The sequence below is a fragment of the Heptranchias perlo genome, chromosome 24 (assembly GCF_035084215.1).
Source record: "Heptranchias perlo isolate sHepPer1 chromosome 24, sHepPer1.hap1, whole genome shotgun sequence".
NCBI classification, from domain to species: domain Eukaryota; kingdom Metazoa; phylum Chordata; class Chondrichthyes; order Hexanchiformes; family Hexanchidae; genus Heptranchias; species Heptranchias perlo.
Window position 1 is genome coordinate 20,861,696 of NC_090348.1, and position 17,215 is coordinate 20,878,910.

Sequence of the window (17,215 nt, forward strand, 5' to 3'; positions counted from 1 at the left end):
TGGAGCGGTTGCTAAACCCGAGACACTACACTAGTAGTGACTCCCACCCTCCCACCTCCTCTAACCTTTTGGGGGGTAGAGGGAATTTAAAGGGTAGGTTCGATTTTATATTTTGTTTTCAGGGACTTAACTCCTGGACCGAAGATAAATAAGAAGCAAAAAGTAATCCAAGTGGGACGTCACCAAGGAAGAGGTAAGTGATTGGCTGGTGAGTATTTTCCTGCTGAATTTGTCTAAGGTTAGAGTTTGTGGATTCTCTGGTCTCTGTTGTGTAGTGGGGGACTGCTGTTCAGCAAGGGCCCTTGAGTATACCTTTTAATTGAAGTGAAATTGGTGGGATTCATTTAATTTGAATTAATTAGTTAAAGGGTAAGTCATGTCAGGACAGCCCAGCCCCGTGTTATGCTCTTCCTGCTCTATGTGGGAAATCAGGGACCCTTCCGGTGTCCCTGACGACCATGTGTGCGGGAAATGTATCCAGCTGCAGCTACTGACAAACCGCATTGCGGCACTGGAGCTGCGGATGGATTCATTATGGAGCATTCGCGATGCTGAGAACGTCGTGGATAGCACGTTTAGTGAGATGGTCACACCGCAGGTAAAGGTTGTACAGGCAGGAAGTAATTGGGTGACCACCAGGCAGAGTAAGAGGAGCAGGCAGGCAGTGCAGGGGTCCCCTGTGGCCGTCCCCCTCTCAAACAAATATACCGCTTTGGATATTGTTGAGGGGGATGACTTATCAGGGGAAGGCAGCAGCAGCCAACTTCCTGGCACCAGGGGTAGCTCTGCTGCACAGGCTGGGAGGAAAAAGAGTGTAAGAGCTATAGTGGTAGGGGATTCTATCGTAAGGGGAACAGACAGGCGTTTCTGTGGCCGTAAACGTGACTCCAGGATGGTTTGTTGCCTCCCTGGTGCCAGGGTCATGGACGTCACTGAGCGGCTACAGGGCATTCTCAAGGGGGAGGGTGAGCAGGCAGAGGTCGTGGTCCACATTGGGACCAACGACATAGGTAGGAAGGGAGATGAGGTCCTGCATCAAGAATTTAGGGAGCTAGGTAGCAGATTAAAGAGCAGGACCTCAAAGGTTGTAATCTCTGGATTACTCCCAGTGCCACGGGCTAGTGAGTATAGAAATAGGAGGATAGAACAGATGAATGCGTGGCTAAAGAGTTGGTGCAGGAGGGAGGGTTTCAGTTTCCTGGATCACTGGGCCTGCTTCTGGGGAAGGTGGGACTTGTACAAGTCGGACGGGTTGCACCTGAACCAGAGCGGGACAAATATCCTTGCGGGGAGGTTTGCTAGCACTGTTGGGGGGGGGGGTTTAAACTAACTTGGCAGGGGGATGGGATACAGAGTGGAGCTACAATAGGGGGTGATGTGCAGCCAAATATAGAGAAAAAAACAAGTCAGCTTGGAAGACAGGGCAAATATGTAAGGGCAAGGCTGGATGGCATCTATTTTAATGCAAGGAGTCTTGCGAATAAGGTGGATGAACTGAAGGTGTTGATAAACACATGGGAATATGATATTGTTGCTGTCACAGAGACATGGTTGAGGGAGGGGCAAGACTGGCAGCTCAATATTCCGGGGTACAGAATTTTCAGGCGAGACAGAGGGGAAGGAATAAGAGGAGGGGGGGTCGCAATATTAATTAAAGAATCAATTACTGCCATAAGGAGGGATGATATATTAGCAGGTTCCTCTAATGAGGCCATATGGGTGGAGCTTAAAAACAAAAAGGGGGCAAGCACTTTGATGGGAGTGTACTATAGGCCCCCAAACAGTCAGGGGGAGATAGAGGAACAGATATGTAGGCAAATCTCAGAAAATTGTGCAAATAATAGGGTAATAATAGTGGGGGATTTCAACTTCCCCAATATTAACTGGGATACTCAGAGTGTAAAAGGCTTAGAGGGTACAAAATTCTTAACGTGCATCCAGGAGAGCTTTTTGAGCCAGCATGTAGAAAGTCCTACAAGAGAGGGGGCGGTACTGGACCTAATTCTAGGGAATGTGGCCGGCCAAGTGGAAGAAGTGCTAGTAGGTGAGCACTTTGGTGACAGTGACCATAATTCGGTGAGATTTAAGGTGGTCATGGAAAAGGACAGGGAGGGGCCGGAAATAAAGGTTCTAAATTGGGGGAAGGCCGATTTTAATAGGATAAGGCAGGATCTGGCCAAAATGGACTGGGATCAGCTGCTTGTAGGAAAATCTGCATCGGAGCAATGGGAGTCTTTCAGAAGGGAGATTGAGACCATACAATGGCAACATGTTCCCGTAAAGGTCAAGGGTGGTTCCAAGAACTCCAGGGAACCTTGGATGTCAGGGGATATACGAGAATGGATTAGGAAAAAAAAGAGGGCTTTTGGCAGATACAAAAGGCTAAAGACGGAGGAAGCCCTAGAGGAGTACAAAAAGTGCAGGGGGATACTTAAAAAAGAAATTAGGAGATCAAGGAGGGGCCATGAAATAACACTGGCGAGCAAAATAAAGGAAAATCCTAAGATGTTTTATAAGTATATTAAGGGTAAGAGGATGACTAGGGAAAAAATAGGGCCCATTAGGGACAAAAATGGCAATGTGTGTGTGGAGCCGGCAGATGTAGGAGGGGTTCTAAATGAATTTTTTGCATCTGTTTTCACTATGGAGAAGGACGATGTAGACATAGAAATACGGCAGGGGGACTGTGATATACTCGAACATATTAACATCGAGCGGGAGGATGTATTGGCGGTTTTAGCAGGCCTAAAAATGGATAAATCCCCAGGCCCGGACGAAATGTATCCCAGGCTACTGTGTGAGGCAAAGGAGGAGATTGCGGGGACTCTAACACATATATTCAGAACCTCTCTGGCCACAGGGGATGTGCCAGAGGACTGGAGAACCGCTAATGTAGTACCATTATTCAAGAAGGGGAGTAGGGAAAAACCGGGGAACTACAGGCCAGTGAGCCTAACATCAGTGGTAGGAAAATTATTGGAAAAAATTCTGAAGGACAAAATTAGTCTCCACTTGGAGAAGCAAGGATTAATCAGGGATAGTCAACATGGCTTTGTCAAGGGAAGATCATGTCTGACTAATTTGATTGAATTTTTTGAGGGGGTGACTAGGCGTGTGGATGAGGGTGACGCAGTGGATGTGGTATACATGGATTTCAGTAAGGCCTTCGATAAAGTCCCCCACAGGAGACTGGTCAAGAAGGTACGAGCCCATGGAATCCAGGGTGCCTTGGCACTTTGGATACAAAACTGGCTTAGTGGCAGAAGGCAGAGGGTGATGGTCGAAGGTTGTTTTTGTGACTGGAAGCCTGTGGCCAGTGGGGTACCACAGGGATCAGTGCTGGGTCCCTTGCTGTTTGTGGTCTACATTAATGACTTGGATATGAATGTAAAAGGTATGATCAGTAAGTTCGCTGATGATACAAAAATTGGTAGGGTGGTAAATAGCGAGGAGGATAGCCTCAGTCTGCAGGACGATATAGATGGGTTGGTCAGATGGGCGGAACAGTGGCAAATGGAATTTAACCCGGAAAAGTGCGAGGTGATGCACTTTGGAGGGACTAACAAGGCAAGGGAATACACAATAAATGGGAGGACCCTAGGCAAGACAGAGGGATCTTGGTGTGCAAGTTCACAGATCCCTGAAGGCGGCGGAACAGGTAGATAAGGTGGTAAAGAAGGCATATGGGATACTTGCCTTTATTAGCCGAGGCATAGAATATAAGAGCAAGGAGGTTATGATGGAGCTGTATAAAACACTGGTTAGGCCACAGCTGGAGTACTGTGTGCAGTTCTGGTCGCCACACTACAGGAAGGATGTGATCGCTTTGGAGAGGGTGCAGAGGAGATTCACCAGGATGTTACCAGGGCTGGAGCGCTTCAGCTATGAAGAGAGACTGGGAAGATTGGGTTTGTTTTCCTTGGAGCAGAGGAGGCTGAGGGGGTACATGATTGAGGTGTACAAAATTATGAGGGGCACAGATAGGATGGATATTAAGGAGCTTTTTCCCTTCGTTGAGGGTTCTATAACAAGGGGACATAGATTCAAGGTAAAAGGCGGGAGGTTTAGAGGGGATTTGAGAAAGAACTTTTTCACCCAGAGGGTGGTTGGAGTCTGGAACTCACTGCCTGAAAGGGTTGTGGAGGCAGGAACCCTCACAACATTCAAGAAGCATTTGGATGAGCACTTGAAATGCCATAGCATACAAGGCTACGGACCAAATGCTGGAATATGGGATTAGATTAGACAGGGCTTGATGGCCGGTGCGGACACGATGGGCCGAAGGGCCTCTATCCATGCTGTATAACTCTATGGCTCTATATATTTTATATGAATTTGTAACTATATGGATGTAAATTGTGGTAATGTTACTATAATGACAATTTTTAAAAAAAACTCCACTTTCTGTGCATTGAAATCAAAGATTTGAAAGTGCTCTTCTGCACAATCACTGTAGAATTTCAGATTATTGACAACATTAAAACAAAGTGAAATTAATTACACTGCACCAGCTGCACATAAAACATCAGCATTCTTGCATGGATTCCCTCCAGTCTTGCTGGGTTGTGAATATTCAAGTGCTTTAATTTTTGATGACCATTACATTACTAATCTCTATCTTCTCCTTGAGCTTGGTTGTATCTCCTAATCTTCCAACTATTGGAAAGGGAGGAACACCATCTTATATAATAAAACCGTTAAAAGTCATTTAACATTTCCGCCATATTGCCGTTTTCTTTTACTCACTTCTGTTATTGTTGGGGGACTGCACCTGTTCTTTAACACTTTGCTCACTGTAAAGAGATTTTTAAAAAATTGTTTGATTCTCTTTGATACTTGCAATTTTCCAATTTTAATCGTTTCACCAGATTATCTTAAGTAGTTTTCAAATTTAATTTTGCACAATTTCCAATCTCCCTCTTTCTTTAAATATTTGTAAACATTTCTGAATTTTGTTGTAACATTTTTAATTTCTCTATTTAGGTTTAGGTTTTGATGTGAACCTTCTTCTGCAAGATACATATTTAATTGATATTTGTCCTATACTTGAAAGTATTCCATTTTCAATTTGCAACAATTGAGAGCATTGTGTCCATTAGTGTCCTTCACTGTCAATATGATGTCACTATGATGATCTTTCGAAAATGTATTTTTTTGGGGGAGTGGGGAAGACATCACTGGAGATTGTGTTTTGATGACAACTGATTGACAATCTCAAGAAACTTTTTTTGAAGAGTAAATAGTATCTACCTTCCAAGTGTGATTTGGTTGCATTTTGAAATCTCTTTTCATTATGACAGTTCCTCTTTAATTCTTCATTTTCATTTTCTTCATTATGCTTGTTTTACCAACATCATACAGTGTAATGCAGACATTCTTCACTCATTTGCATAAATATCTACCTTCACTCACTGAACAACTGAAATACAAAATTTCTTCTCATGTACATGTAGTCAAAAACGTTAAACATGCCAGACTCAGTGCAGGATATGTTACTACAAAACGCAAAATAGCACAAGTGTGGGATCCACTGATGCACCAATTCACAATGGAGAAGTCTCATCAACCATGACAGTGATCTTTGATACACCGATTGCTTAGTCACAGAGATGACATCAGAGGAAGGTTCAGGGCGGCATTGGCAGAAATTGGGAACAGGTGGATTTTCAGCATTTTTGGCCAAAGGATAATTTCTCTAATGAAGGAAAGAAAATCTGACAAAATTGGACAAAAGAGAGCTGTTGTGAGTTTGATGTTAGTCAATGTGATTAAAAATGACTGATCTGAATGTACCTATATGACTTAGTTATCATTTCATGTGTAAATGAACAAATTGCATTTTCAGGCAAATATACTGCAGAAAATGTTTCCATTATGAAGTTGCTGCACCATAATAAATCCCTTTTGACATTTAAGGTCACCACACACTTATGATGAATGTATATTCCAAATGCAAAATAACGTTGCTAACAAATCCATCAAGATGCACTACCAGTCTCCTTTGTCTACACAACAGTGACGGCAGTTCAAAAAGTAATTTACGTGAAGTACTTTGAGATGTTTCTCAGAGATGTGATAAGGTGCGTTATAAATGAACATATTTCTTTTTCATGGCAGATACTTTACCAAACAGAAAGACTTTTCTAATCATTGAACCATATCAGATTTTTATAGAGAACAATCATCGACCTTCATCAGCAAGTCCCCCACCAACAACACCTTGAGGGTCATCAGTGACCAGAAGTTTGACTGGACCAGTCATATCAACACCATAGGCACGAGAGCAGGGCAAAGTTTGGGTAATTTGACCCCCTCAAAGCCTCTCCACTATCAACAAGGCACAAGTTAGGAATGTGATGGAATACTCATCAAAAAGCTTTACAACACCCAGGACACAGCAGTCCATTTGATTGACACCCTACCACTTGACTTAACATTCATGCCATCCACCACTGGTGCACTGTGGCTGCAGTATATACACTATCTACAGGATGCACTCAAACATGCCAAGCTTACTTAGATAACACTTCACAGACCCCGTGACCTCTATCACAGAGTAGAACAAGAGGAACAATGCCCTGAGAACACCATGAACGCCAGGTTCCCCTCCAAATCACAGATCATCCTTACTTGAACATATAACACTATTCCTTCATTGTCACTGGGTCAAAATTCCTTGAATTCCCAACCTAACATTATTATTGAGCACCGTCAGCGCAAGTCCTGCAGCAGCAAGACGTGCAGCAGTGGCCCACTACCACTTTCTCAAGGAACTAGCTGATGTGCAATAAATGCAGCCTTTTAAGTGTCATCCATATGCCAAGAACAAATTAAAAAGAACTAGGTTTACAGCCACATGATAAAGAGTTTGCTTCTATTGCCCTTTGCTGCACTACAACCTAAAGAAACCCATCCCAACTGGTTAAAGATACTGGAACCTATCAGGGAAGTTGATAAACACTCTGGGACCTGTCAGATGGATACCATCTTTTTATTTTCAAATTCTTAAACTGCCATGGTGGGATTTGAACTCACATTCTCTGGGTTATTAGTCCAGGTTTCTGGATTACTAGTCCAGTAACATAACCATTACATTACAGTAGCTGTTGGTGTTAACCCCAATATTGCATATACAGTTACTGTCAGTTTCTGGTTCTTTCTTCAGTATAATCAACTCTATGCTGAAATGCCAACCAACACAAATTTAATTTTAGAAACATTGTTGACTGGTGAGGGTTGGAATATTATCACAAAGTGCTATGGATTCCATTGACATAAACCACTGAAGGTCCTTGTGGCTTATCAAAAACTGAAACTCAATTTTATGTAATATTGCATAATAAAAAAAATTGTATTTATGACAGAAAAGATTGGTGGTCTATCTTCTTTGTTTATGTATTGAATCCTTCAATGTAGTGCCAACATGACAAGAAAGAAAGTGATTGCCAAAGACAATTTTCTCAATACCAGAGATGTCTTGTAAACATCTTGCATGTATATAACTATGCAAACAAATTTTGAATGTGGCACTCACGCTGAGTTTCTAAATCTGAAATATTCAGTGGTGCCAGATGTTGCGATGTTTTTATTTGTACCTAAAACTATATAAGCATTATGTTACTATTTCTTCAGCATAGAAAAACACAGCAGTAGTAAAGAGACAACACTACATTTTTCCAGGCGTAATATTATTAGTCTTACTTTTAAACGAATACTCTCCTCCAACTTCAATATGAAAACAAAATCAATTGTCTTAAACCTGCATAGTAAACCAAGTCAAAACATAGACCATTTTTTTTTGCACCACAGACATTTAATTTCCATTGTCCCAATATTCTTTGTCAGATATTCCAATTTTCTCTCCCAGGTGATTTTAATCTCAATTCAGTACAAGGAAGGCATGTTTTCAATATCAGTTAGATTTAACAGAACCTTTGATGAGAAGTATTTCCCATTCCTTTGGGTTAGTTTTAAAAGTACAATTAATCAACTTGCTGCATTAACTAAGGCCTAACAGACAATAACACAATCTCTATCCCTCAAAAGAGCCAAGAGACTGCAGTAACTAATGGTATTCATTCATCATAGCCACACTGCAGAGAAGCTAATGCAGGTGAAGTATGGTAATGATTAAGGCTATCAGAAGGTACTAAATACGGAAACCGATGTCCTCGTCTGTAAAATCAAGAGGTTAATCAAAAAGCAGGCCAAATTCAGAGCAACTCGCGATTATCCATGTCTTTGAAATGCACCACAGGGATTGCTCACGAACAGTAAAGAACCTGTACTCTCAAAAATGGATTACAATTATACTAATACCAAATTTCTGCTTTAACCATAAGGCAAATCATAGAAGATTTGAGGTCTTTATTATTTTAGCAAGCACACTGAAATCAGATTAAATAGACAGTATATTATGGAATACATCCACCACATAGTTTAGAAGTTAAGGTTGGAGGCTACAAAACATCCCAGTTAACGAAAAAGTTGTGGAAATATTTAAAAAGCAGCCAAAATGTCAAATTGAAAGCACAAGTAGGCATGCAAGTGACCATGAAACTGTCAGAATGTCGTAAAAACACAACTAGTTCACTAATGTCCTTTAGGGTAGGAAACCTGTCGTCCCGGAGGGTGAAGAAGTTTTGGAAAGAGCAGGAAGAGTTTAGCTGCAGGTTTATCCCGTTAATACTGTAAGCAAAGAAGGGCCAATTTCAAACAGTGCTATTTCTATTACAAAATAAGCTTGCGCTCAGTGCTTGCAACCTACTTGAGTATTTTTAGCACAGTGCAAATTTAGCATCTTATTCAAGCATAAAGTTTGCACTAATAGCTTTTGCTGAATTAATTCAGTATTTACAAAGAGAAAAATCACTTATAAGTTGGGTAAAAATCTTATGAAAGCTAACCGATCCAAGTTAGAAATCAGTGTCAATGGGCAAACAAGAGTAGCTCTAGTGTCTTATGAAAGGAAATGCCTCATCAAGCTTGTTTTAAAGCTATTGAACAGATTTCAGTGTTCAGATGAAGAAAAGGTCCAGTAAACTAATAGCTACTAGTACAGTTCTTTTTCTGCACATGAAAATGCACATGAAATTAAACAATTTAGCAGCAAGAATATCAGACAGCTAACTAATATACAACATGTTCTTTTGCTTAAGTTTTTGTTGCGTTTTGTTTGAATTCGATTGCTGAATGAATAATTAAATGGGTTGTGGTACAAAGATTGTTATCTGGAGTTTGTGCAAACCCTAATTCAAGTATAAACCCTGATGCATTGATTTCTCAGCTAATTGGTTATGTATTTATTAGGAATCTACTGCACTGGTAAAATAATAAAAGTAATTTAAATATTGTAAAATAGTGAAAGTAATTTAAATACTTGATAGTGTTGCATGAAAATCAATGTGTGAAAATTTAACTCTTCTTACTGAGTATGTGGCCTGAATTCTCCACTTCCTGCTCCAGAATGGTTGGAGAAGTACTTCACTCGAGATGCTCACCCCCAATCCATTCCCCTGAATGCAGGGCAGACTCCAGGTGGCATCCCCACCAGCAAGCAGGAGCTCTAAACTGCAATGGCAGAGAATTCTGTCAGTGCTGCAGTCGGACTGCTGCTGCAGTACCAGGAGAGGTGGGGAACATTTATAAAAAGGGACAGAACAGGCCTAAAGATTAGCATTCAATTTTTTCCTAATATTTCGGACAAGACCACAGCCTTGACCAAGTGAAAGAGCGGGGTAAAATCAAGGGGGCGGAGGCAGCTACGAGGCCCTCTCCCTCCATCCAGAAACTTCAAGGCTATTTATACCCCAGGGACAACCACCAGGTTTCGCCTGGTGGTCCCAGTGAGTGGCAAACAAGGGAAATGGGCCACAAACTCAGGTCCTGCTTCCTGCTGGCATTTGCAGGCAACAGATGGGAAATGAACAGCCAATTGCAATCCCAACTGGGGGGAGGAAAATTAAGGTCAGGGCAGGGAGGCGGCAGCAGTAGACCTCATTGATCAATTTTCCCGACTTTTCATGCCCTGATTTGGGGCAAGATAGTCGAGTAAAATCCAGCCCCCTTATATCTAACTGGGAAAAAGACAGCTCAGCAAATTGAACTGTTTCAAAGCAGCATGGTTCAACCTTCCACCAGTTATGAAATTGTCAATGTAACTGAGGAAGTGAAGCACGCAAAGTGTCAGCTGTGAAATCTTTCACTCCTCCAACTTTAAGCTGAAGTACAAAATGTGTACGTCTCACTTAGCACCTTTCATGTCCTCAGGATGTCCTAAAGCACTTCACAGCTAATGAATTACTTTTGAAGTGTGGTCACTGTTATGCAGGCAAACACAGCAGCAATTTACATACAGCAAGGTCCCAAAAACAGCAATAAGATGAACGACCAAAGTAATGCAAATAAATCAGGCCATTCGTTTTACTTCAGTTCTTTCATTTAGGTCATTTTTTTTCTCACCAATTCTTCACTAACAAACAAATTATACAGTAATTTTTTTCACGAAACAATATCACCAAAGTTGTTTGGTCTAGAAGCTAAGCAGGTCATCGGAAAATGGCCTGCTGAACTAACTACCTAAAAAAAGCTTCCCTGTCCCTAAACATGAAACATTTTTTGAGCAGTTTACACCAGCAAATCAGGGAACATTATGTGGGACAAGCATTGAAAACAAATCACACTTTACAAAGACAGTGTGGATGATATCTATTCTGGCCATTTATATTAGAAATATACACTTTAAAAGGATGCATAAGAAAATATAAGGAACTAAATATTCATAAACGCACATGCCAAAAACAACCTAGACAAATATTTTTGAAAGGAACAGAAGTCTAATAAAAGGAAACATTAATACTTAGGTCGAGAAATAATGTCTACTGCAGTAAGCAACTCTGTGCAACTGCACAACAGTACTGAACATTCTTACAAGAGGAATGCAAAATACAGAAGACAAAAGGTGAGTGCTGCTTTCTGTAGTTAATCAGTTAGATATATACTATTAGTGCATTAACACTACTAGCTACATACTATTCACATAGTGAACACATACTAAGCTAAGCAAAGGCTAGCTTAATCATGTACTACAACAATAAATAAATATTTTTATATTTGTTATGTACAAACTCATAGTCAACAATTCAGTATTTATATATTTTTTCTCTATTAATAGTTACTAAAATAAAGAATTGTTCTCAAACTATAGCCTCTTTTATCATTGCTTAGAAAGTACATTCAGATTGCATTGATAAGTTGCAAGGTAAAAGAAATTTAAAAAAAAGTCTAGATTTCAGTTCAAAGGTAAGAATTTAGTTACAAATGCAATCTGGAACCTGTTGCAGAAAATAATCATGAAATCTACAGTCTAAGTTTTAAGTAACATTCAGTAAATGAGTACTGACACTCTGTCCAATTTAAAAGGAGGCAAATGATTATAAATGATTTGCTTTTAAACTCTGTTCCACTTTCTAAGTGTACGTTTTTGTTTTTTTAAACTATTCTGCCAATTTCCAAACCACAGCTTTTTGCAACAAAGCAATGGCATTGTTAATCTACATTTTTAAACCTGAACTATAATATCTTAAATTCTCCACTTGAAATGTAATTCTCAAATTAAAAAGTTACAGAATTTAGAATCTTGAAACTATACATTAGAATTTAAAAAACAAATTTAATGCTTACACTTTGTGTAATAAATAAATATTACTGTCTGTAACAATTAATGTAAAAAGCAATGTTTACATGTAGATTAATTTAGAATCACAAGATTACATCCTAAGTTTCAGAACTTAAATACTCTATTTTAAACTTTGAAATAAATGGTTTCTGGAGTCCTGAGACATCTTGGAATTTGCTTAAACTACAAACGAATTGCTAATGCCATTCTGTATAGAAAGCGCTTCTATGCCTCTTACAAAAAGCTTCAACAGCTGGCAGTGAACCCTACAAGGAGAAATAAAACAAAATTAGTAAGAATTTAATATTTGAATGTTTATTTATCTTTCAACTAGAATATTTAAACAAGAAAACAACAGTGGAAAAAAAAGCAGTCACTAGATAAGAGATACTGTGGCATGGCATATTATACTTTCACGAGTATTACTGAACAAGCGTGAAAACCTTTTTTTAAAAAAATCTTTGAGACAAATGTTGGCGTAAACATGTCAGTATCTCCTAAATTGACTCAAGATCCATGTCTTAAACTGTGCACTGTGAAGCTGCTCCACAAAATGGTGGTCTCCTGAGGACTGTATGTATCAAGTTGCAATGACAGTGTAAGTGAGGACAGAGGGACAATGCAAGCGAACTACATAGGGAAAACACACAAAAAAAATCAAAGCTGCAGAGGCAGGAAGATTCTACATTGCACTGAAGGCTCCCTTCTATGAGTTTTTCCCCCCATTAGTGTTGGTTTAAGTGTTATCATAATGTGGTTGTTATAATGCTACTTAATAATGCCTTCTTTGATTTGATCACACTTTTATTGTTAAGCAACATTTCACTGTCAAAGCAAACACACAAATCAATTATATCCACAAAATGCATTAGCTTCTCCATTCCAAAATCAATAACTGTGATGCTGAGATATAAAAAAGTATATAAATGGAGTCTAATTAAATTAAGATGCATTCTGTTGAAAGAATGCCAATTTAAAAATGTTTTCTGCTTGAACAGATTAGATCATTGTATTCCCAAAGATGATTTATATTGATTCAGACAGCAGGAGAATGTGGAAAGGTTTATTGTGTACATTTGATTTAGGACAGTTTCAATATTAGCCTACATATACTTTAGTAAAGACAACGACATCATTTTCCAAAAATATTGGGCCGGATTTTGCTGTGAGCGGCGAACGAATGGTGCTATTTGCCCATAGACTCTCTATGAGCCTTTGCATGGCAAGTTACTGTCAACGGGACAGCCAAACGACATGGCACCCTCTATAGGGCATTTGGGACCTGTGTGACCAGGGTAAGCAACTGTTCATATCCTTAACCAATCAGACTGAAGAATTGTTAATAACAGCAGATTCAGAACCAGGAACTGTAAGTTAGAATAGTGAATTCAATGTCAAATCAGGTCCATTAAGCAAAATAAATAGAGGGAAAGAAAAATTGAATTATGAGACAGCAATAAAAGAGACAGAGAAAGTTTTAAAAAGTTTAACTTTTTTTTAATAAAATGTCCAACAATAATTAAAATCTGAAGGAATGAGACTCCACACTGTAAAAGTTAATTTTCAGTGCCAGACAGGTTGTTTGGCAGTAATTAAGACTTACCACACCGTTAAAGGGGGTACTTACACTGGAATGGACAAGCCCTAACTTTTTTTGACACGTTTAGCCTTTAAGTACAGGAACTTCACGGCCTTCAATATATTTGAATGGTGAGTCAGACAGGGAGATGCCGTTTTCGTGCAGCGTTTGAGGAGCATTGCATCTCGAACAGCAACTTCCCGGTTTCCACGTTTAACTGCGCATGTGCGGTCGCCAGGAGTTACTGTTTGATTTGCACATCAATAACGGTGAGTGCTGTTAGCCTCACCGTTATTTTTACAGCAAAATCCAGCCCAATGCTTCTTATATGTTAGTCATAAATTTTAACCCTTGTCTTGTTAAATCAGCAGTAAATCCATACGAATAACACAACAAGCATTGTGACCTACACTTTTAGGGTGAACAAACCATTGTTTAACCTCCAAATTGAAAACTGCACTGTAAAACCCGCATAACTTTAGCACATTGGTACAGATGTTTACCGTAGTAATGTACATTTTGTTGTCATATAAACAGGTTATATTGACACAGAAATCTGCCCTTGATTTGCATGACATTTCTAGTAAAAGGCTGGTTGATGACAAATGAGCTTGGTACATGGCAATGGCACTGAACATCTAGAACAGGAAGATGGTTTTGGCATTGCAAACTGTCCTGCATAAGTCCTTCCACCATGCTGAAACCTATCAGTCAAGCAGCTGATAAGGAAATCAAAGGCTTTTGGATGACAGACGCTGGTAGGTGTCACCTGGAAGCTAGGTATGTGGACATATTCTCATACATCCAGAGTTTTTGCCTACCTTGATTGGAAAGAGGGACAAGCAGTTACTGCTGAAGCAACAAGCCTCCATTGGATTGGGTATGGTGTGCCCCCACGCTGTGGTCAACGGGATGGTGGTAATTCACTCAAAATATGGTGAGTTGGGTTGTTCAGGAGGGGTTCCTGATACCTTCTGCCTAGCGAGGGTTCAAAACCCTGAGTAGAGTAGGCCTTGATGGACAAGCAACAAGACATTTACCACTGCTCTTGACTGATAGACTGCATGGTTTTAGCTTTTTAAACTCCAGCAGTATTCCTAGACACATCTGTGGGCCCCAAGTCTTAGCTCTTTCCAATCAGTGCCTACGTTCTTTGGGTTTAGGTAAGTGGGTGTAGGTGAGTGGAGTGTATCCCTATTGGAAGGAATTGTGCATTCCATAGCAGGTGAACAAAAAACAACAGTTTTATCAGCACTGGCTACACATATAAAGGTTGGAAATATCCATTTCATTGTGATTTAAGTCACTGTATCATGCATTACTGAACAGTGGTAGAAGTACACCAATTAATTTTACATGAAGACAGTGACCCTTTAGTCTTCCTGTGCAGTTGGCTGACAGACAGGAACAATGTATTAGACAATAAACATAGAACAGCATACCTCACTTCAATGGCTGCTTGCTCAATTATCTCTCCATCACAGTTCCAATTGCTATTAAGCTGTGCACAGTTACAGGTGGGATGATCCCTACAGAACTGGCCAAAGTGATTTTTACCAACATCCTGGATATCACTGTCCTCGTCACAGTATTTTGGTGTAAATTTGAATTTCTTCACTCGGTAAACCTCAACAAATGAGAGGTCAAACTGAAAATATCAAAAGCATAATGTTCTGAATGTTAAGACTTTTGAATGGATAGGTTTCTCATAATATAGTACTTGAATAAATGTTGAAATAAAACACTTGCTAAAGAGTTCAATTCAGATGTGATTCTGAGGTAGGACTTTTCTCACACCCCAATAGTTTTACGTTAGCACCCTATCAAATGACAGATGTTACATATTTGATGACTTTTCCCAGTTTTCTGCTTGATAAGATTTTGTCAAATTCTGATCAGCTGCTGGAATGATGAAATATCCTGCTGAGCCTTAATATGTCAGGATGTGTCTTCAGGCTATCACTTGTCACTACATTGTGAATAGCCTTAGTTATGTAGCCCAATTTTTTTCCACTGGTATATACATTAGTGTGTCGGTAGTTTCACTAGCTCACAACTAAAATCAGAGAAGTGGCAATTTGAGTCATTGGATAATTATATTCATAATGAAAGCTTTTTTGAAGAGTGATGTATCTGTGGAGGATTATTTTCAAAATTGTCATTTTACATACAGCTGATATAATGCAAGATGGAGCATGATATGATGCTTACACATGCATAATTATTGAAAGCAGCTTCAAATGGACTTCCCCTTCATTTGTTATTTTACCAATTTGCAAATATTTAACCTTTGCTACATTTCTTAAAGATTACAGCAACTCTATTAAGGTACATGCAGCTGTCTTCACATGCAATATTAACCCTCCTCCATCACAGAATAAAACCATTGAACCTATCTTTTAAAAATAAAACTTGTAAAAAAAAATCAACCTGTGATACAAATGAGATATATGGCAGGACTCAGGTGAGTAACACATAAACCTGTCTGATTGTTTCTTAATTAAACATCAACTCCCATGATTTATCATGTACATAAATACTAATGACTGCCCACTGTCACAAGGTTAATTCAAAGGACCCTTTCGTGGAGATAAATTACTAAAGATAATTTTCAAGGATTAGAGGAAGACCAAGTATTCTTGTGAATAAATCAGCAATAATAAAGATATTTACACTTCAAGTTTAAATGAGCGTAAGCATTTAAATTAGATTTAAAGTCGATCATAATACATTACCAGGTAACATTATGGAGTAATAACTTCATCTCTGCCCAAGACAAAGCCAAAGTTGATACAATTCCACTTTATCCATGCCATCAAACATGATTTCAGGTTAGTTCTTTAGAAATGTTATAATGCATTAAACAGTAGTGAAGATACTGCAAGACATATATGCTTTTAAGAAGTCTAACTCTATAAATGGTTAGTTATTAATTTTAAAAGTTGTCAAACCAGCCCAACAACAACAACAACAACTTGCATTTATATAGCGCCTTTAACATAGCAAAATATCCCAAGGCGCTTCACAGGGGTGATGGGTGAACGGGGCTTCGTGCGAGTCAGAATATGGGCAGCAGAGTTTTGGATGAGCTCAAGTTTACGGAGAGTGTAAGATGGGAGGCCGGCCAGGAGAGCATTGGAGTAGTCGAGTCTAGAGGTAACAAAGGCATTGATGAGGGTTTCAGCAGATGAGCTGAGGCAGGGACGGAGACGGGTGATGTTACAGAGATGGAAGTAGGCAATCTTGGTGATGGAGTGGATATGGGGTCAGAAGCTCATCTCAAGGTCAAATAGGATGCCAACGTTGCAAATGGTCCGATTCAGCCTCAAACAGTGGTCAGGGGAAGCGACAGAGTCGGTAGCCTGGGAATGAACTTTGTGGTGGGGACCGAAGACAATGGGCTCGATATTACCAGGGCTGCCGGTTCACGGCGGGGGGGCGATCGGGCGAGTGGGTAACGCGCCCGGTGAAATCAGTCTGCCCCGCGCACGATCGCAGCCTAATTGGATCCACTTACCTGGTCTTCCGGGTTCCCCGCTGCTGAGCTGCGCATTGGGCGGACTGCGCATGCGCAGTAAGGTCTGTCAGCTGGAGGAGCTCTATTTAAAGGGGCAGTCCTCCACTGACTGATGCTGCAGGAAATAGGAAAAAATACAGCATGGAGCAGCCCAGGGGGAAGGCTGCTCCCAGGTTAATGATGCCTCACTCCAAGTATCATTGGATGGGGTGAGGAGGAGGAGGGGAAGGACAGAGATCTTCCCCCTGGCGGGCGGGAAGAAGCGGCCTGCCTCTGCCACCAAGGCCTGGCTCGAGGTGGCAGAGGAGGTCACATGCACCACCAACATATCACGCACCTGCATACAGTGCAGGAGGCGCTGCAATGACCTAAGTAGATCAGCCAAAGTGAGTACACTTACTCATTCCCCTACACTCCGCCCCACCCTACATCTCCTTCTGCA

At 40.2% G+C, this 17,215-nt stretch overlaps 1 protein-coding gene across 4 annotated transcripts in view; it reads right to left on the reverse strand.

Moving 5' to 3' along the window:
• Nucleotides 1–5,285: 5,285 nt before the first annotated feature.
• cerk (ceramide kinase) overlaps nt 5,286–17,215 on the reverse strand; it is a 117,478-nt gene continuing 105,548 nt past the window's right edge. For all 4 annotated transcript variants that reach the window (XM_068004899.1, XM_068004900.1, XM_068004898.1 and 1 more), the window contains 2 exons: nt 14,699–14,904; nt 5,286–11,943 (listed from right to left, as the gene is read on the reverse strand). In XM_068004899.1, the coding sequence (XP_067861000.1) occupies nt 11,856–11,943; nt 14,699–14,904 (294 nt within the window). In that variant the 3' untranslated portion in view covers nt 5,286–11,855. The remainder of the gene's footprint in view (nt 11,944–14,698; nt 14,905–17,215) is intronic.